Genomic DNA, 22,056 nt, shown 5'->3' with positions numbered 1-22,056 from the left:
ACGTGTTTTGGGTGTTGGTTTGTTCGTAGGGGCTGTTGTGTGGTTGCTGTCTAGTTGCACCGAGAAGAATCATTTATGTGCCATGCTGTGTTGCTGTTAGAGAAACTCTCCGTTTTAAATTGGGGTTCTAAATTTGGGGATTATGGTGGTGCATATGTTGAAATATGGGAATAGAGATGAATGGGAAATAGTGAAGATAAAGGTTTAAAGTTGAAGTAAAGAATAGGAAATGGTTTAAGTGTAGAATAGCGTAACTAGTAATGATAACAGTGTGCTAAATAACACCATGCGAGAGTAAGTTGTTTGGGCCCTTGACTTCTTAACAGTAAGACATGTGTACATTAGTCACTGCATGAAAGTTGGCTTTGTGATATAGTCTGATTTGGTTAAAAGTAAAGAGACTAGTGGTAACCCTGGGCCCAGGGCAATTGGCTAATAATAACCATAAATAGAGGATTAAAGAGGAAAAGGTAAAGAGATAATGAGAAATGAGTTTAAGAGTTAAAGGTTAAAAGTTAAAGGAAAAGCCGCAGATTTGGTTTAAAGCCCTCTGGGAGGCGATGTTAGATGGGCCAAAATCCTGGAAAGTCACTAGGTGAGTTTCAGGTCAGTTCAATGGAACTGGTGGTGTAGCATTAAGATTCATTGTAGGTTCCCACTCAACATTAGCTGACGAGCTGTGTTCGAAGCAGCCTGACATTTGAATTGTCTACACCTCATATGGTAGCAAAAATTTTTAATGTAAGAGAAAAGATAAATGGGAAAAGGAGCGGCTATAAAGCATGCTATAGGGAAGTGTATGAATGAGTCGACTCTGAGTGTTTGAGATTTAGTGGTTTGTAAGTTTATACCTGGTTTAGGGTTGAGAGTTGTTTTGTGCTTAGAGGGAGAGTTGTCCCTTTGCCTGGGTGTCTGTTTGTTTGTGTGTGCGAGCTGAGTTGGTCTCTGTGTGTGTGCATATCTTGGTGGAATGCCAGAGGTGTGTGAGAAGATGAGTGAGTTGGTTTCCATGGATTATATGATTTTATATTAAATAAAGGCCTATATAAATGTTAGTAGTTGAGTTATATATGATATAGAAAATTTATGAGCCTTTTTGGGGGACTTGAGTTGTTAAAAAATAAATAATTAATAAATAAATAAAAATGCATGAGCCTTCGGAAAGAGGACTATGAATAAAGATGAGAACTTATGAGCCTCTTTCCAGGGACTTTGTTAAAATCTATGAGCCTCTTTTGAGTGGACGTAGGATATTTGAGTAAATTATATGAGCCCCCAAAGAAGGACATTTATTCTTTGAAAGAAAGATCAGGGAGGATCATTTGTGTGCACCAGCATAGAGAAACATTTTGTTTTTGGAGTAAAATAAAATAAAATGAAGTTTTTCATGTATGGTATAGAACTTTAATTGAGATGGACATTTGGTAGACATATGATATGCGTGTTGGAAGATAACTTGGTGTGAACTGTGCTGCTCAGAGTGTTGAGACATTAAAACTCTGGTCTGTTCCTTTGTTTGTTCATGGTGTGTGTGTCAGAGAAGGAGAAGGAGGAGGGGCCACTGCTTGAGGTCTGCTAACTCCAGCCTGACAAAGGCCAGTGTGTCTATTGACAAACTTTTTGACCAATACCTGCTTCCTGAATATATATGTGTATAATCATTTAAAGTCACTAATGTTGATATATCTAGTCCAGTCTCACATTTAAGCTGTTAAAGGAAAATTTTCAGTTTGGGGTTTAATAGAGGCATCTCTTGTTCTGTGTATGTAAGATACTACATGCTGTGTAGTTTTTTTTTATAGAACAAATCTTGGCAACAGATTGACTAGTTGATGCTTTAGTTACTTGAGGCTACTTTGATTTAGACTCTGTAAGGAGTTGTAGGTGAGAGTTTATCTCTATGCATGGTTACTTCTTATTTGAGTTGTATTGGAGATCCATTTGTGTTTATATGGTTTATATGATGAGAATACCATTGGTGATAGTTGGTCTGTAGCTGGAGTCTATGCTTTTCCCTTGGGGTTGTTTTTCTTTCTAGGATATTTGAAGTACTTTTATTTACAGTTTGATAGAGTGATTGGGAGTGACCAGTATTGTGAATGTACATTAATGTGGTTTGATTCCTCTGGAGTTGGCAAATTGTATTCTTTTTCTCTTAGATTGCAGCAAAATAGTGATAAATAAATTTAATAAATTGATTAGTTATAAAAACTTATTGAAAAAAGGAAGATTAATAAATAAGTACATAAATAAATTTAAATAATTAAATTAAATAATTATAAGGGAATAATAATAAGGGAATTAAGGGAGCTGTTGCAATGTCGGAAAAGGACAGAAAAACGGTAAAAGTACTTACACCTGTTGATGTAGTACAGAAGAATAATCCTTTAGTTAAAGGTATTGCAAAGATGTCAGAGAAATGGAATAAGCGTTGGCCTGATATAGATCAACCATGGCCACTGGAGGGGACTCTTAACCCGGATGTGATCAAAACAATGCAAGTGCTTGTGTCCACATACAAGGCAGGACAAAAGAAGGGTAGGAAAGGTAAACACCGCAAAGAGAAGAGACATGCAGAGCTTGAGTTTCTTCAGTTGTTTGAAAAGGAAGGACAGAAGATGATAAACGTTGCAAAGGAAAAGAGAGAAAGAAGTGCAGAAGATATAGCAAAAAGTGAAAGAGAAACTGAACGGCTGACGTCAGAAATAGAGACACCTTTCTCTCACACGGATCTGGTAAAGAAGCCCCCTCCCTATGAGAAGGAAGTGAAGTTTAAGGAAATCTATCCTCAGCTCCCAGTGATCAGTCAAGAAGGCGTCTATAATGTCAGAGATGAAGATGATAAAATAATAGAAACTGGACAAGCAGAGACAATTATCAAGATGTATCCAAGTTCTAAAAGCAAGAAGAAAATGGTAAGTCTAGAAACTAAGGGTAAAATGAAGGTTAAGAAGATGGTTTCTGAAGATGATGAAAGTGACCTGGAGGAAGTCAGGGGTGGATATGACCCTGAGGTCAGAAGAATGCTGGAAAGAGCGGAAAGGAAGGGAAACAGAATGTGGAGGAAAGAAGATTCAGAAGATGAAAGTTCAAATGAAAGTGAGAATGGAGACAGTGATGGAGATATTGAGTGTAGGAGTTCTTCATATTCAAGAGGGTCTTGTCTGGAAGCATCTAGTACTGGGACAAAAGAAGATAAGAGGAGAGCCTCAAGGGAGGTTGAGCGACAAGGCTCCCTAAGATCAGAAGCGAAATATGTATTGCGCTCAAGAAAAGGGAAGCGACCTGAGAAGATGTGTCCAGTCATCATTCGAGGGCAGAGTATGGAGTACAAGCCCTGGCAGAATACTGATATGTCAGACATACTTGAGAAGTTGCCTACTCTTCAAGATGGAGCACATCCGTGGATTTCAAAGTTGGAAGAGATCATGGTGGGGACGCAGCCTGCCATAGGAGACATTAAGAGACTTTTGGCTAATCTCCTAGGGGTTCCAGCTATGGAAGAGATCATACTGAAAGCTTGACTGAATAGATATGTGGGAACTGCTGTGAATGATCCTGAGTTGTTTTCTGCGAATAGAGGACGAGTGTGGGGAGCACTGAGAGATACATTTCCGACAAACGTACATCCTGATAATATTCTCATTGAGCCACTGGGACAGGAAGAGAACCCAAGAGCCTATGTGTCAAGAGCACATCAAGTGTGGAGGAATGTCACAGGACGTGATCCAGATATGAATCAAATGGAGCAGTCAATCCTGAGAGCAAAAATACAGAAGGGGCTGCCCTTACCTGTAAGAAGCAAACTGGCAGAAGTAGTTGGTCTTGGAAGTATGACCAAGGGTGTTTATACAGATCATATAGCCCATCAAGTGGAGCTATACAGGAAGAAAGACCATGACCAGAAAGAACAAGATCAAGAGATTCTAAGAAAACTTAATCAAATACAGCTGCTGGATAACAAGAAGAAGGAGAGAGGCTAAGTGGAAGGCTTTTGGATTTGATTCTTCAGTGTTACAAATTGCAGACAAATGGGCAGGTAGGAACTTATGGTTTCAGCAATTAACTCATTCTGTAAAATCAGTAAGGAGATTGAAATGTCCATGTGTGGTGAAAGTGCCAACGCCAAGCACATGGCCTTCAATTTTAGAGCATATATATTTTTGCCACATGGATGGACAGGATGCTGTTACATGGCAACGTTAAAGCTTCCGTATGAGGTTTTCTCTGTTCAGAGAGGGAATAGATCTGATGAGGTTCACTCTGATGCTGTTTCTGGAGATAGACCAAGGAGAGAACTAGCACAATTTCACGAGGTGGAGTCCTTCCATTGGAGGATAAGTCTAGGAGAGAAGTGGGGTATAGGTTTGTTTCCATGGTATGGTGTAACATTTCTGGCAGATCATATTGATAATATTACTTATACCCTACAGGGTTTTGCAGATGAAACTATAAAGGGTTTTGATCATTTGACAAATACTCAGAGGAGTCACCGTCTGACGTTGCTGAAGCATGACATGGCTCTTGATTATCTTTTGGCCAAACAGGGAGGTTTGTGTGTAGCTTTAAACTTAACTGGAGGTGCCTGTTATACTTTGATTCCGGATAATTCTGATAATATGACTAGTGTTATTGATGCATTGAAGAACATTAGGGATGCGTTTGGTCCATCTGAAGGAGCTGGATGGTCTGCGAATGCCTGGTTGCGAGAGAGATTAGGATCAATGGGAGCAGCAATGGTTCAGATTTTGATAGCGGTTCTCCTATCATTGTTTGTGATGTTTTGTGGTTGTACGCTGGTGTTGACCTTTGCGAAGGCTATGATATTGAGATGGGTTGGAGTTGTGATGCCTGGAGATTCAGTTCAGATGCCGTTGTTGCAGAGGTCTGATATAGGTGATGACGAGGAGGTGGTGATAGAAGGTGAATTAGTGGAAAAGTATCCATTTTGATTTTTATTCACATTTATTGTTTTGACATTTGTTGTTGTTTTTTAGTATTCTAGTAGTTTTTAGTACAATAGAGTGTGTGAGTGTGTGTAGGGGGGAAATGGAACAAGTGACTTATAATTTGGAGTGTGAAAGTATGATATGGTGAATTTTGCATTTCCATATAGGATTAAGTCTGTATTTGATGTTTAATTCACATACGTCTGTTGTTTTTGCAAAGATACTGGTTTGTGTTTTTTCTTCCCCTCCAGAACAAATAGTGGGGAAGGCTGCTATGAGGGGTTCAGGAGCTAAAAAATGGACAATACAGAAGGACTCTGAACAAGGATGCTGAGAGATGGTGTCCAGAGTCCACAGGCTGTCGACACTACACTGAGAGTCAAGCTGCTGAGGAGCTGCAGAGTGACACATCAATATGGTTTCCTTCGTATATACATCTGCATACTAGTAGATTGTGTGATAATATTAATCTGAATAAAGTATAATCATGTGTTTTGAATGTATTCTATGAGCAAATATGATGGTTGATGGTGATATAGAATGATGTTTCTGTTAGTTGGATGAGTACATGTGGGACCTCAGATGTTTTGTTTTTTCCTCGATGCTAGGGAAAGGGGTAACTAGGTAAGGAAAGGTTCGAATTTCAGGTCCGATGGGTCGACCAGCCTGGATTTGAACATTTTGACTTTATTTTCTGAGGTTTCTATATGTATTTGTTAAGCTATATAACTACTTCATTTGCTTGAAATATCTTCCTTTTTCAAATTGGTTGGAGTACTTTATGTGGTCGCCTAGGCAGAGGGGCCGTAAGAGAATTTTCCTGTCTAGATTGTTTGATGGACATTTCAAGAAAGATATCTGCCTGACAGGTTTTTTGCTCTTACACTCCACAAGATGTTGTATTGTTAAGTGTGCTGTAGGAAGCACTGTAGGAGAGTTGTTATAATGTGATGGGTACAAAAATGTATGACATGTAACAAATATGAAATTTTCTTTTGTTTTTCGAGACTCTGCGTAGTCTCGAAGGGGGGAAATATGTAGTGTCTGTGCCTATGTAATACATTATGTGGTGTTTAAGTTTAAATTGTAACTGGTTTAAAATTCATTTCTCTTTTCTTATGATGAGTTGGGCTGAACAAATGGGAAGAATGTGGTTTACATATGTTTTTTGGTTTAGGGGAAAAGGGGCCCTAGTTCAGGGGTCAAAGGTCTGGTGGGCCCTTTCTCACCCTACTCGCTTTTCTTTTTCTTTATGTATGATAGAGTTTACAGATGTGAGGGGCATCAGACCTCCTTTGTGTAACTCGCATATAAATATGGGTAGATTTGCAGTGTTCGAGAGAGGAGATTCACAATTGGCCCGAGACCTCTCTCAAGCAAGACCTAGGTGCTTGATTTGATGCTGTTCTTTTTTACAATAAACTTATTATTGACAACTAAGACAGTGTCGGCGGAGACTTCTTCATTCATCATCACAGCATTGCTAGAGAAGAAGAATACACCTCAAGAGCAAAACAGCGGACACCCCATCATTGTGGGAATTGAAGGAGGAACATCATCTGATCCTGTCTGTCCTCATGATACACAGCCTTATGTTAAAGGTAGGTTCAGTTGTTTCTCAGATTTTACATGTTTGTTCTTACAGGCTACATCATAGTATTATTGTATTCTTGATGACTACAGTGGTGGGGGGTGTGCGGACTCTTTTAGACCCTCCTGTATTTGACAATGATGTGAGTACCATAAACCAGCCTATTTCTTATGACTGAACCCTGAGGATCGTTAACATTTATGTGTCTTAATTTGTTGTTTGCAGGGGGAGATTGCCGGACCATCCAGGATGGTACAGGAGAATGAGGACACAGTGTCTGCCTGTTCTGTAAGGCGTGTGTGTCTATGTATCTGTCTGTTAATGTGCTGTGTGATCTCATGATTTGTGTTGTATTTAAAGGAAATGGAAGAACAGAGAGAAGACCCTCAGGCCTCCATGTCCAGAGCTCACACCTCTGCAAGAGAACACGTGAGTAGTAGTTATGCAGTTCAACATGAATAAATACTTCTCAATCTTGACTATACTTCAGTCTTAAAGGAATCTGAGATTAGTGAGATCTACAAAAGGTTCTTGCTCCAAGATATAGAATGTAAAAAAGCAGATCTGCAATACAAAAAACTAAAAATATGGAAGTTGGAGCTTGAAATAAAGAAAATGGAGAAAAATGTGAGTATTTGCAAAAAGGTCTCACTTTAATATGCTTGTTTTTGCAAGATAAGTAAATCAAAGTTTCTTCTGTCCACAGGCTCAGCAAGACAATTAATAAATTTCTCTTTCCAAAAAAAAGCCGTCTTGTTTTATGTTAATAGTGTTAATGAACAAATGCAAACAAAATATTCCCTTAACCAAAGTAAGTGTTTGCATACATGTCCCTCATAGCTCTACCATCCATGTGGTCTGCAATTAAAATGCCATCTTCCCATTGCTCCAACTGCACTCTTGGCATTTCTTCTTTTTGCAGTATTGCCACATTGTGCAAAACTGCACAGGGTGCTACGATATCACAGGCTCTCTCAGGGGTGACTCTGAGATGGCGCAAGCAGTTAAATCTGCTCTTGCCATCTCACTGCATGCCCTTGTCTTAGAATGTGCACGATTGAACCTCCTCTCTGCATCTGTTGTAGGGTCTGCATATGGGGTAAGGAGAAAAGGTTGGCAGGGGTAACCCCTATCCCTAAGCAATAAGCCAGGAAAAGCACCTACAATTATAAGGAGAAGAGTTAAACACTGAGGCCAAATCTGCACTATTTTGTGTGGTTGGAGTGTTCTTACCTTGGGCAAACCTCTGTGCCAGTGAGGAGGCACGAAATATTGTGCACCGAGCCGGGCCATTTTACCTCAATGTTGGAGAATAGAAATTGGCTGGTGCAAACCATTTAGAACAATGGCAAAAGTGACAAAGGGTGAAAGTTGTTCAAACCCATGAACTGACATGCTTTACATTTTCTGTTGGGTAGGCAAAACTTGCATGTACCTGTACATTGATGCTGTGAAATAATTTTTTGGTTCACATAGTCTGCCTCCATGGGTACAGATGGAGCCTTTATCCAGATGTGAGTACAGTCTATAGCACCAATGACATTTGAAAATCCTAGAGAATTCAATGCGTTTTGAATTGAATGAATTTTAGCATGAAATAGTTGATTAAGATGAATACAAAGCACTTTGGTAAGTGCTCTGGATAAGAGCATCTGTTAAAGTCGTATACATTTAACTCCAGTGCCAGCCCCCTACTGCCTGACCGGATAAACCTACACCATGATGGACATTACTACATCTTTTCCTTTTCTTTATTTTCTTTCTGTCTAAATTGTTGTTGTTGTCATGGTGACCGGTGTCGGCCAGAGGAGGATGGGTTCCCCCCCTGAGTCTTGGTTCCTCTCAAGGTTTCTTCCTCATGCAAAAAAACTAGGGAGTTTTTCCTTGCCACTGTCGCCCTTGGCTTGCTCTCTGGGGGCTAGGACTCGGCACTTGTAAAGCTGCTTTGTGACAACAACTGTTGTAAAAAGCGCTATATAAATAAAATTTGATTGATTGATTGACTCCAAGTTACTGATCAAACCAACACTACTTCTCATGAATACATGACAGCTGTTCTGAAAAGGATGGGAAGGATGCCTCTGTGACCAGGGAATTTCATGAATATATTAAGGAAACGCTTAAGCGCAAGGTAAACCTTTCGAATTTCGCGGCAGACCGTTGCCTTACTAAGATGTTATGCATCCCCAACGCTGTACAGAAATGCACGACTGGCAAAGAAGCGCAAAGTGATACAGACCGTTTGGGGTTTGGTAAGAGCTTTACTACGTCTAGTGGTCTTCTCAATATATGGCCCCAGTAATTTACAAAGATATATAATACTGTGTCTTCTGAACAAATAAGTAGTCATCTGGAAAGCCAGGTGGATCTGTCCTGTCCTGGAATGACCTTGGAGCTGGTAGCATGAATGCTCTGCACACTATACACGCTCCCTCATCTACTGGATTCTCTACAAATGGGCATGCCATGGTCAATCAGCCTTCAGCCTTCACTGTTAGCTGCTCTTTTATAGCCTACATTTTGGATTATTTGTATCACCTGTATGAAAATCTTGGTAAGGTAGTTGTCTGTGTCCATTTCCTTTTTGCACCATTAAGTTAACCACACATTTACATTATTTATACTGAACATATATAAATTGCAGAGTGATATGATTTGCTTGTAATTTGAACACAAAAGAGGAAGTATGGGGATAAATATATACCTAAAAGTATCTTCACCTAAATTACTCAGTATTAATAATTATTAATACTCAGGTACAAAGAATTGTATTTTTTGTGATATAGAGTTTATACTAATGTATGTTTCTGCACCATAACTGCGATTAGACACTGTATTCCATTTTACACTGACCTGAATTTGTGAAGATTAAACCAACACTGTGACGCGGGAACAGAGGCGGCCGAAGGCGAGGGTTGTACAGAATGGTCTTTATTATCCATGCTGTTCAGTATGCAAACAGAAAAGCTTCAATAGCCGAAACAAGGTACAAGCTACAAGAGAAGCCAGAGAGGTCCAGCGTAGAGCTCTGACGGGGCAATGTGCAGCACTGGACCGAACGACCTGCGGGGTATAAAAGGTGCACAACATAATTACCGACAGGTGTTAGTAATGTGGTGACTGGGACCGAGGGAGTGGTCTGGTGCTCGGGGGCGTGTGTGGTGAGGCAGTGCGAGCTGTGGCCTGCGCCCTCTGGTGGCGACCCGGCCTCCCCACCGTGACAGAGCCTCTCCCCAAGGGCTCCTCCCGCCGACCACCACGAGGCCGCCCTGGTCTCCTCGGGGCCGGCCGGTCCGGATGCTCTCGGTGGAAGTCGGCGATGAGGGAGGAGCCCAGGACCTGGGAGGCCGGGATCCAAGAACGTTCCTCGGGACCGTAGCCAACCCAGTCCACCAGGTACTGCATCTTTCCCTTGCGACGTCGGGAGTCCACCAGCCGCTCCACAAGGTAGGCAGGACCGTCAGATAGCTGCAGCGGAGAGGGCGGCGCTGTCGTCACCACGTCCTCCAAGGGCCCCTGTCTGTACGGTTTTAAGGCGGACACGTGAAACGCGCGGGAAGCGCGTCGGTCTTCGGGCAGGCTGATCTTGTACGTCACTGGATTAACGCGCTTGAGGATGATGTAGGGACCCGCGTACTTCTCCCCTAGCTTACCCCTCCTACCCAGGCGTCCATCTCCGGTGGACACCCACACCTTGTCACCCACCTGGTAGGAGGGAGCCTCGCTCCTTCTGCGGTCCGCCTTATGTTTGAACCGTCTGATAGCTTCCCTCAGGCGCCGATGGGTGTCCTCCCACACCCTCTCGCTCCGTCTGCACCACTCCTCGACAACTGGCTGATCAGAGGAGGCGACGTTCCAGGGGTACAGAGGTGGTTGACGGCCGAACACGCACTCGAATGGCGTTTTCCCCGTGCTGGAATGGGTAAGGGAGTTTTGTGCGTATTCAGCCCATGGCAGCAGGGCGCACCACGTGTCTGTGTGCTCACTACAGTAAGCGCGCAGGAACCGTCCTACTTCCTGATTGGCGCGCTCCACCTGTCCGTTGGCCTGAGGGTGATATCCAGATGTTAGGCTGACAGTCACGTTCAGTTTAGACAGGAACTCCCGCCACACACGCGAGGTAAACTGCGGGCCCCTGTCCGACACAATATCCTCCGGCAGACCGAACTGCCGGAATATGTGCCGGAACAGAAGGTCCGCCGTCTCCCACGCGGTGGGCAGGCCAGGCAGAGGGAGGAACCGAACCATCTTTGAAAATCTGTCTATCACCACCAATATGACTGTGTTACCTTCAGATGGAGGGAGATCGGTGATGAAGTCAAGGGCGATGTGCGTCCACGGCTGTTCTGGCACAGGGAGAGGAAGGAGCTTGCCCGCTGGAGGAGTCCTCGGCACCTTGCTACGCGCACACACAGCGCAGGAGGCTACGTGGTTCAACACGTCACGGTGTAACCCAGGCCACCAATACCTGGCTCCTAATAACTGGGCTGTCTTGGAAGCCCCGGGGTGTCCTGTTCCCACCGACGTGTGTGCCCAGTTGATAAGGGCAGTGCGCTGTGCGGGAGGCACGTACCTGCGGTGCGGTGGACAGCTCGGATGTGGATTCGCTGCAGCAATCGCCCTGTCAATCTCCCAATCCACAGTTCCCAGGAAACACTCAGGGCTTATCACCGGCTCATCACTGGTGGAGTCCTTACTGCCCGGGAAGGACCTGGATAATGCATCTGCTCGCTGGTTCTTCTCCCCAGGCCGGTAAGTAACCTGGAAGCGGAACCTGGAGAAGAACAGTGACCACCGAGCTTGGCGAGCGTTCATGCGTTTGGTGGTTTTTATGTATTCGAGGTTCTTATGGTCGGTGACGACTGTAAAAGGGTGTCTCGCCCCCTCGAGCCAGTGACGCCACTCGCCGAAAGCCTTGCGCATAGCTAGCAGCTCACGGCCGCCCACACCGTAGTTACGTTCCGCTGCGGTTAGCTTTTTGGAATAGAAGGCTATCGGTCTGAGCGAGCTGTTTTTCTTCGGGCGTTGAGACAGCACAGCACCTACACCAACGTTGGAGGCGTCTATCTCCACTATGAACGGCTTGTTGGGATCGGGTTGGTGTAGTACGGGCGCTTGTATAAAAGCCTTCTTAAGGTCGCCAAACGCCCTCGTAGCCTCTGTTGTCCAGCTCAACTTTTTTCTTCCCCCCCGTAACAGATCAGTAAGTGGCCTCGCGATTTGGCTATACCCGCGAATGAACCGCCTGTAAAAATTTGCGAAGCCCAGAAACCTCTGAAGCTCGCACCGCGTGTGAGGCTGAGTCCATTTCACGACCGCATCCACCTTACCTGACTGCATGTGAACGGAGCCTGGCCTGATGGTGTAACCCAGGAAGTTCACCTCGCAAAGGTGGAACTCGCACTTCTCCAGCTTGCAATATAGGTTATTGCGCAGGAGCGTGCCCAGGACAGCGCGCACATCACGCACGTGTTGGTCCAGGGTTTGTGAATAGATCAAAATATCATCAATATAGGCGACAACACATCCATTCAAATATTCCCTCAGGACCTCGTTAATAAACGCCTGGAAGAACGACGGAGCCGACGCCAAGCCGTAGGGCAAGACGCGGTACTCGTAATGCCCAGTCGTAGTGCTAAACGCCGTCTTCCACTCATCCCCCTTGCGAATGCGGATGAGATTGTAGGCGCTGCGTAGATCGAGTTTAGTGAAAATTCTCGCTGACCGCAACTGCTCTAGTGCCGAAGGCACCAGCGGCAGCGGGTAGGAGAAATTCACTAAGAGGGAATTGAGCCCTCGATAATCCACGCATGGCCTCAACCCCCCATCCTTTTTCTTAACGAAAAAGACGCTGGCTGAGGCAGGCGAAGTGGAGGGAGTGATATAACCTTGTGCGAGTGCCTCCTTAATATACTGATCCATTACCTTCTCCTCCTCTTGTGACAACGGGTAGACGCGACCGCGCGGAGGAGTGGAACCGGGCTTAAGCGTGACGTGACAGTCCCAAGAACGGTGAGGGGGAAGCTGTGCAGCTTTGGAGGAACTGAAAACCTCTGCCAGGTCTTTATATGGAGCAGGGATAACCTGGTTGGTCTTGATGTTCGGGCTCTCGATGCTGGTGGATTGAGCAAACACACGGGGAGAGGACCGAGCGCCCCGCAGAGGCGCAACCCATTTTAACAGGCTTCCCTTATTCCAGTCTATCACCGGGTTGTGCAATCTTAACCAGGGGAGACCTAACGTGAGTGGGTGACGTGTGTAGGGGAGGATGTAAAAACTAATCTGCTCCTGGTGACCTTGTATGACTAGTGTAACAGGTGCAGTGCGAAAACATATAAATCCCCCGCCCACAGGCCGTCCGTCCAGTGCCCGCACGCGTCGAGGTTCCTCCAGTCGTTTCAGTGGCACACCCAGCCGATCCGCTACGCTTCTCCTCATGATGTTCCCCGAGGCTCCCGAGTCCACTAGGGCAAAGAGATCCAGAGACACCTCCCCGTGAGACACTGAGACCTGCCACGTCAATAAATTGCCCAATAAGGAATTACTCACCCGAGCCCGTCCCCTCCTGAAGCCGGTGTTCCTCCGGAGGGGAGCGGTCTCGCCCATCTCCATGGGTTCAGCGGCAGTCGTCTCACGGGGTGGTGCCGACACGGGAACCTGCGGGGTGACGGATAGAGAAGCGCCTCCCTTTCTCTCTTGGAGGAGTCGGTCAAACGTGATGGCTAGGTGTACCACCTGGTTGAACCCCAGCTCCTCTGGCCGACAGGATAACTCTGCCTTCAGCTCTGGCTTCAGTCCGGCCAAAAAAACGTCCATCAGGGCAGCGTCATTCCACCCTGTCCGAGCCGCCAGGGTGCGGAATTCAAGGGCGTGCTCCGCTGCGCTGCGGCTGCCCTGGCGCAGCTGTAGCAGACTCTGTCCGCACGCTCTCCCTCTCCTAGGATGGTTAAACACCGCCTTGAATTCTTGAATGAAATTATCATAGTTAGTAACAAACGGTGCGTTGGCGGTGAGCTGGGCCGCGCCCCAGTCTAAAGCCTTCTCTTTCAGGCGTGACACCACGAACGCTACTTTTTCTCCGTCCCCGAGCTGCGGACCACTGGCGAAGTGCAGCTGGCACTGCACCAGAAAACCTTCGCAGCGCTCGGGATCCCCTCCATATGGCTCGGGAGGGGCGATGAGAGCTCTGGCCGGTCTGGTTCTCTCCGTGGTAGCCTGCACAGATAAACTCTGCATGCAAGTGGTGAGTGTCGCGAGAACCGCACGGAGCTCCTGGAGCTCCTGCTGCTGCTTACCTAGAGCCCTCCCCTGATGAGCAAGAATCTCCAGAGTGGAGGGCTCCTCGCCTCCGGCCGCTCCAGGCTGCACATTCTGTGACGCGGGAACAGAGGCGGCCGAAGGCGAGGGTTGTACAGAATGGTCTTTATTATCCATGCTGTTCAGTATGCAAACAGAAAAGCTTCAATAGCCGAAACAAGGTACAAGCTACAAGAGAAGCCAGAGAGGTCCAGCGTAGAGCTCTGACGGGGCAATGTGCAGCACTGGACCGAACGACCTGCGGGGTATAAAAGGTGCACAACATAATTACCGACAGGTGTTAGTAATGTGGTGACTGGGACCGAGGGAGTGGTCTGGTGCTCGGGGGCGTGTGTGGTGAGGCAGTGCGAGCTGTGGCCTGCGCCCTCTGGTGGCGACCCGGGCTCCCCACCGTGACAAACACATTAAAATGTGCAGAAACCTCAGTGATTAACAATGAATATGTACTCTTTAAGATCGAAATATATATTGCATTTGGAAATATAATTATAAAATTTTGATAATAATAACCTGCAATCATTCCAAACTAATAATTACAGTACTCAATTAAATGTATAAAGATATGATATTATATGCTACATCCACAGCAATTTAATGGATAGAACTACAGTGGAACCTTGTTCCTCAATTCAGTTTCCCGGATGGCGAGACTGACATCACGCTGCTCAGCCAATAGAAGCGGTCCCGCTAAGCTAAGCCTCAACTCTAGCCTGGTACAGAGCAGGTTAGTTCAAACGTATATGTTGCTGTAGTAACTGAGCGAGGCTCAAGTCTCGCCTCTTTTGTGGAACCGAATTTGAGCAAAATGAGCCAGGCTTGTCTTAAAAAGCCCGGCTTACTGAGATAGCTCGCTTCGTGGAATACCCCCCAGATCCTTGTTTCTTGTGTATGTGATAAATTACATTCTGCACAGTTACCTCAGGATATGTCAACAGAAAATAACAATCATTGAACAATATATATCTATAGTCACCATGACAACAGTTATCATAAGTGTTAGTATTTCAAAGTGCAAAAAGAGCAGAGCTCCTAGGTGTGTTAAACCTGATGTGATTCACTAAAATCTGTGCTCCTTATTTAAAAGGACTTCTGAGTTTAAGGATTTAGCTTTCTGCTAATTCAAAATGTTAAAAACGTTTGACTTTCTTCGTCTCTCTTTCATTTAGAGTGCAGGCACAGTAAGAAATGCACAAACATCTCCATCCTCAAGTAGAATCCATGTTGGGCTTTATTTTGGTCTGGAGGTCTGGCTGGCAGCTCTCATGTGGTCGGGAGGTTCTTCACAATCTCTCTTAGGCTCTTGCGGATATTGGAAGGTTGGTAACCAGCGCAGTCCAGCAGCGCGGGGCCCATGTGAGCATGAAGGGCTTGGCATAGGTGGACAGTGGCCCCCTCACGCTTCCACCCCTCCCGTGGATTGTACCACTGTTGCTGGAGGTCCCCAGGAGCTACCAGAGCAGAGGGAGCACCTTCTGCTCAACCAGTTGTGGCTTGCAGGGGTAAAGTTCCCTAACCAGCTCTATAAAAAGAACATTTAAAAGGAACAATGATAAATAAATCAACCCTGGACAGCACTGGGTTATTACAGAAGCATTTTCTTAAACTAGAAAGATTTCATTCAATTAAAGTGACAGTATTTGGTAACTATGGTAACTCTCTGGAATGATTATTATCAATATTATAAATATTATTAATTAATATAGGAATTATAGTATTTCTGGTAAATCTTTTATCTTTTTTATATCTGGCATCTCTTAGCATATCAGTGGAATGACTTTCTGAAAGAATAGTTTTTTGATAAATGTATTTGAAATTTAAGCCGGTTCATTTTGAACCATGCTCTGTCCTTTAACTACTGGGTCTGGGACTACACTGTGCATGCCCTACTGTAAATACAATGTGTGGTGCCACACACTGCCCTGTACTCGAGTATTTGTTTACAATATATGTCTACACATACATTTGTTTAATGAGTTAACATGGGGCATAGTGGATGGGATTAAAAATCCTCATCATGTATCCAAACATGAACCGCTACCTTGGATTTCAGAGTGAGGACAGTGTCCCTGATGGTTGCCAGGTCTTTGGCAGGGATGTACTTTTCCACCATCTTATCAAAGTCGTGGTGGGAGGACAGGAACAGCAGGATACGCCGGCCCAAGCGCCTGAGACGAGGAACAGACCCCAAAACAGGAGAGAACCGTGAGGGACCCGTAACTCACAGCACACCAACCATTTATCTTACCAGGGCGCAATTTTACAAGGCTGTCTGTGTCTAGAAAACACGATAGTGCTTCTATTACTCTACAATTTAGCAGCATTTGCTGATTTCAGAGTATCAGACTAGGAGACTAAAAGAATCAGCAAAATATTACTATCTGGGAAACTGAATAAGCTTTGTAGAATTCTCGTTCTGATCCCAGTACTAACTTGGTTTCTTGTGAAGAGTCCTGTGCCAACTTGGAGTCTGCAGGAATAATTCGCGGTGTGACGTCTTTCGCCCCAGACAATAAGCGGCCAGCACCAATCTTCTCTACCAAAGTAGCCAAGTGCCGAGCAGTACACTTTCTTACTGCAGCATTCAGATTACTTTTGAGGAAAACAGAAGGAAAAAAATAACTATTATAATAATAGTAATAACTATTAATCCATCCAATCAATGTATACAGTACAACTTTTAGCTTCTATAAAGAAACTTAAAACCCTTATGTATGATCTAAGTGCACAATCAAATGATCATATTCTATTCGATTGCTTAGCTTGCACCAGTTAGTGTACATGTGTATTTTTAAACAGAAAATGTTTGTATGTCCTCTGTGAGCTAGCTAACTAGCCTATTTTTTAAGCATTGTGAAGGGCAGTTTGGATCAGCAGAGTGGAGATGGAACGCAATAAAAATAACATATAAGAGGATAAATAAATAAAAATATTGATATAGGCCAGGGCAATATTTTGAAAGAACATTGGAGAGGTAAAAACAGCAGCAAAAAACAGCAGCCAAAATTAGTGCTGTGTTAGCTTCTTGTGTTAGCCACAGTTTAAAGCTCACTGCATGCTAACTGACCAGAGTCCTCCAGCGAGAAGGGCGTTCATGCTCCGAATGGGGGTGCAGTTCTGCACCATGCTGTCCAGAGCTGTGTCCACGTCCTGCCTGATGAAGCCATTGGACTCCGCTGCTTTGTGGAGGAGGACCTTAGCTGTAACCTCCACTTCCTGGTCCATCCCTTTCTGCAGGCTGGAGTACAACTCCCTCAAGGTCACCACCGCCATGCGGGACACGCCAGAGCGCAGGTTCAGCACCTGCAGGAAAGACGACGTTCCAGCTCGTTTTAGCCACATCCAACACTGCCACCGCCATCTTAATAAGTATAATCCACCACTGCAATGTGTTATGTAGGCGGAAATACCTTAATCTCTAATTACAGTTAGATATGCCATCTGAATTTCAATTAGATGAGAAATGTTTTTATCAAAAAGGAATTTCAAAGTACTATGCTAAATCTGACTTTACTTTGTCAGCAACATCACCTGTAATGTGTACATGCTGATGGCATGTTTGTATTCTGTCTATCCACTGATTTGTTTGAACTGGACATACATGGACATCAGTGGGTTGTGCCTCTTCGGTAATGGTAGACCTTGATCTGATTGTTCTCGTCCAGGCCGAGCTGGACCAGCCCATTGGTGGGTGGGGCAGCTGGGTAGCGTGTGAAGAGAGGCCTGGGCAGAGGTTCAGGAGAGTACATGGGTGCAAGAGAGTGTGTGTGAAAATATGATGCATTCTGTTCCCGTACTGGTTTGTGTGTGATACGTACATGTGTATAAACTGAGGGGGAGAGAGAGATTGTGAAAGGATACACATTTGGGTCTTTGCGTTGTGATTCCAGCCACCTTTTGTTGTCTTCAATCAGTCTCTGCAGCCTCTGGCTATCTAGCTCAGAGGAGAGACTACACACACACATAATGGAAAAGCACTGTATGAGTTCATCAATTTTCCTTTCAAAATCAACAGCAGCACTGACCCTGTGAGTGAGAGTGAGAGATTGTGAGCGAGCCTGCACAGGTGTGCAAGTGTGTGTAGTCACCTTGCTGGAGTGTATCCACTATATGCTCTGGTAGCCCTCATGGGATAGCGGGCACTGGTATCCATGGAAACTCCTAAAATCAGAGCAGTCTTAATACAGGTAGTGCGGTTTAGATTGAAGCTAATCTGAAGCAGGTCTCTACACTGCACCACACTTGCACTGGAAAAGATCGGCATTATCCAAGCACAGAAAATCAATGGAGGTCATCAACTATGCAAAAAAGGCTATAAATCCAGCAGTGACTGGTTTGTGCTTGAGGGAGAGGCAGAAATTTTCTATTTGTATTTTATGAGTGATGAAGAAATGAAGCATTAGTGAAAGTTACTGCAGCCCACTGAGGTGACCACTGCTCATCACTGCTAATGTTTGGGGTGTGTCTGTCTCTACGTACCAGGGAAGAGTTTGCTCCAGTGGGAGTTCAAATGAAGGTCAGACCCGTGTGTTTTTGGGACAGAACAGTGTAAGAAACTGTTCTGATTGGCCAATGAAGAGGAGGCGGGGCTTGGTGTCCATGCCCAGGACGGGGCAGGAGGGAAGGAGGAGGACGGAGGTGGCTGAGGGAGGGGCTGGACGGTCCTCCCAGTGAGAGATCCCAGTGCACCCAGCACTGTGTTCAGCTGGCCAGAGATCTGCTGCAGGGACTCTGCTAACTGCTGCACTTTCACTGGCACTGCATGTGCTGAAACAGAGAGCAAGACCAGGGTTTGGGTGTATTACTGCTAGAGAGATAAAAACATCAGACAACTATGAACCAACAAGACCAGAGTGGACTCTAGAGCTGCTTACAGTTGTGGGCAAATTTTTAGTTTTCACAGTTTGCTTCCTCAGTTTATTTTTTTAAGAACCTTTTGTCAAATGTTTATGTGATATAATGAATTACAATTATTAACAGTCCATAATTGTTTGTTGCTAAACTGCTCCTGAATCGTTGGGAGAAGTTGTTCTGGAAGGATGTTTTGATACCTTCCCTTATTCATGGCTGTGCTTTGCTTAGGCAACATTGGGAGTGACCCCACACTTTGATGGTGTGAGGAGGCTCATAGCTGCCTCCTCTGTAGGAGACGCTCCTGTAGGAGACGCTCCCTGAAGCCTCCTTCATGCAACTTGAAGCACTCTCCCCAAAGTCCTTAGTGACTGGATAAATGGTTGATTGGGGTGCATCGTACAAGCCGCACTGTCCTTGCCTGTGAAACCCTTTTGATGCAATGATGACTGAACGTGTTTCCTTGGAGGTGACCATGGTTAACAGGAGAAAACGTAAACGCACCACTACCCTTTTAAAGCAACCAGTCTTCTCTTCTAATCAGCATGACGGATTGATGTCAGCTGTCTTATCCTCATCAACTTTTTATCTCCTGAGCTAACGAGATCATCACTGAAATGATCTCCATTAACTGAAATGGAGGAGCCGTAATGCAATAATTTTGTATTGTAATTTTGTATTGTAAAAGGTCATTTTCATCACAGGGAATGACTTTGCAATTAATTGCAATTCATCTAACCACACTTCACAATCTAGAATCAATACAAATTGCCACCATAAAAAAAAACTATGGTAGTAAACTTTGTGAAAACCAAAATTAGTGCCTTCTCAAAATGTCTGCCCGTGTGTGCGTGTTGTGCATTCAGAGTTTGTCTCTCACTCGTCTCCTCTTGGCCATACTCGTCTCTGCTCGTCTCTGAGTCTCTGACATCAAATGAGACTCTCCGATCTCCCACCAGCCGCTCGCCTTCATCACATGACAGCTGAGAAAAACATTGTAAAGCCCAGGTAGGTATTAATGTGGGTTTGTACGTAAGTGTGTGGGTGCAGGCATACGCGTGTGTGTGTGTGTGTGTGTGTGTGTGTGTGTGTGTGTGTGTGTTACCTCCTCTGCCAGTGACGTCTCCAGCTGGCTGAGTCTCTCCTCTTTCTTTCTCAGGAGCGTGTGGTCCTTCTGGACCGTCTCCCTCAGCTTCTCCTGCTCACTCACCTCCTACAGCACAGGGGAGCAGAACATCTAAGAGGAACTACACTCATGCTTCCTACTGTCTCCTATCTGACCTGGCTACATGGCTGTAGGCACTGCAAGACCTAACGTGCTTAGACCCACCACAGCACTGAAACTAAAGTCTAAACTTTAAGTCTTAAAGTAGTCTTAAAATCTCTTAATATTCTCAGATAAAGGTCAATCACTCTCCTGGTTCAAATCCTACCTGAACAATCGTTACCAATTTGTACTTGAAAATAATGAATACTCATAAGGATCTGTATTGGGTCCCATGTTATTCTCATTATATAGGCTAACAAGCATTTGTAGGCATGGTATTAGCTTCCATTGCTATGCAGATGATACTCAGTTATATATATCTTCTAATTTGGATGATGTCAATACTACTACCAAAACTGTCAACTGCATCCAAGAAATAAAGAACTGGATGGCGTCTAATTTTCTTCTTCTAAATTCTGATAAAACTGAGGTGTTACTTCTTGGATCCAAGACTGCAAGAAGCAATTGGTCGAATCTTCTTATTACACTAGATGGCTTTTCAGTAACACCTGAATCTCCTGCTAAAAGTTTAGGTGTCTCTAGTGATTTGGATCTTTCATTTTTCACACACATGTCACTATGTCAATGTCACTAATGCTGCCTTTGCAACTTCATGTAATATTGCCAAGTTGAGACATGTACGTTCGGTATCAGATGCAGAGAAACTGGTCCACAATCTCATCAAGATTGGACTACTGTAACTGTCTTTTAACTGGATGCTCTAAACAGTCCCTGAAGAAAGTCCAACTTGCTGCATTTGAATCCAAGAGCCAGAGTCCTAACTAGGCCTTGAGAAGTCCATCACATTAGTCCTACTCTCTCAGCGTTGCACTGGCTCCTGGTTAAATATCAAACTGATTTTTAAATTCTTCTGTTGGCCTATAAAGCATGAAATAGTCCTCCACAATATCCGAGTGAACTCACTGCATACCATAATCCATCTCACCTGCTGCTCTCTCAAAGCGCAGAAATGCGCTCAGCTCCGAAAACTACAAGATTACAGCCAAAGGCAGAGTAATGTCTCAGTACCCTCATGCCTGTGGTCACCTCCAGGCCCCTCCATTTAGTTATGCTGCTAGGGATAAGCCTGCTGGAGCCACATGCTAAATCACTGGCACGTGTACTATATATATGGAAGTTTAATTTGATTTTACATATTTAACCTGCATTCTGTATCTTTACTACATGTTTCTACAAAGACAATTCCATAAAGCAGCTAGAAGATGCTCTGGGTTGCCAGTGGATGTGCTGATGCCGTGGATGCATGTGCCAATACGGCCAGCATCCTACCTGAGGCCCAGCATCCATATTGGAGAGACTGTGACTGCTCAGATAGACACAGGACTATAAATATGAACTTAAAGTTGCTGGGCCAATGGAGCATGGCTTCCCTTTTGGGTCTTGGTCCTCCCAAGGTTTCTTCCTAATCCACCTAGGGAGTTTGTCTCTGCCACACTCACCCCCGTCTTGCTCATTAGGGATCTGGACCCATGCGCTCGTGAAGCTGCTTTGTGACACCATGTTTTGTAAAAAGCGCTTTATAAATAAAACTGACTAGACTTGACGGACCTGGCAGAGAGGCTGAGCAGAACCTCCTGCAGCGGACCTCTGCGGGCTGGGGTGGGCCGTCCTTAGTGCCGCTTGTCTCGCTCTCAGACAGCTGGTCTCTTTCTCTAAGAACTGTCTTGCTCTCTGCAGAGAAACACCTTCACACGAGATATACTCCTGCAAGCTAGAGAGAGAGAGAGAGAGAGAGAGAGAGAGAGAGAGAGAGAGAGAGAGAGAGATTACAAACGAGTATATAAACATATGATAAATACATACAATCGGACAGCCTCCCTCCCCACCCACACACACACCCCCCCCCACATACTCGTCTATGCTGCTGTGGTTGTTGTGGGAGGTGGGCACAGGGGAGAGAGGAGGTTCCATTTCCTCCACTCCGAGGGAGCCCTCCTTCTCTCTGCTCTTCTCCTTGCCCTCCTCCTGTTTCTTTCTCTCCAGGTTATCGTCTCCATGCTCTCTCTGCTCCACCTCGCTGACAGACACAAACCACACCAACACAGATCTGTACATTGTACACA

General features: G+C 44.9%; 1 protein-coding gene across 2 annotated transcripts in view; it reads right to left on the bottom strand.

The window, feature by feature from the left end:
* Positions 1-17,017: 17,017 nt before the first annotated feature.
* Positions 17,018-22,056, bottom strand: part of LOC143475141 (uncharacterized) — a 13,600-nt gene continuing 8,561 nt past the window's right edge. For both annotated transcript variants that reach the window (XM_076972886.1, XM_076972887.1), the window contains 9 exons: positions 21,846-22,010; positions 21,542-21,704; positions 19,811-19,918; positions 19,586-19,688; positions 18,334-18,621; positions 17,943-18,015; positions 17,716-17,805; positions 17,456-17,577; positions 17,018-17,157 (listed from right to left, as the gene is read on the bottom strand). In XM_076972886.1, the coding sequence (XP_076829001.1) occupies positions 17,463-17,577; positions 17,716-17,805; positions 17,943-18,015; positions 18,334-18,621; positions 19,586-19,688; positions 19,811-19,918; positions 21,542-21,704; positions 21,846-22,010 (1,105 nt within the window). In that variant the 3' untranslated portion in view covers positions 17,018-17,157; positions 17,456-17,462. The remainder of the gene's footprint in view (positions 17,158-17,455; positions 17,578-17,715; positions 17,806-17,942; positions 18,016-18,333; positions 18,622-19,585; positions 19,689-19,810; positions 19,919-21,541; positions 21,705-21,845; positions 22,011-22,056) is intronic.

This window comes from Brachyhypopomus gauderio, chromosome 14 (genome assembly GCF_052324685.1).
Source record: "Brachyhypopomus gauderio isolate BG-103 chromosome 14, BGAUD_0.2, whole genome shotgun sequence".
Classification (NCBI taxonomy): Eukaryota; Metazoa; Chordata; class Actinopteri; order Gymnotiformes; family Hypopomidae; genus Brachyhypopomus; species Brachyhypopomus gauderio.
The sequence above is the reverse complement of the archived record's forward strand: the minus strand, read 5'-3'. Positions and strand labels throughout refer to the sequence as shown.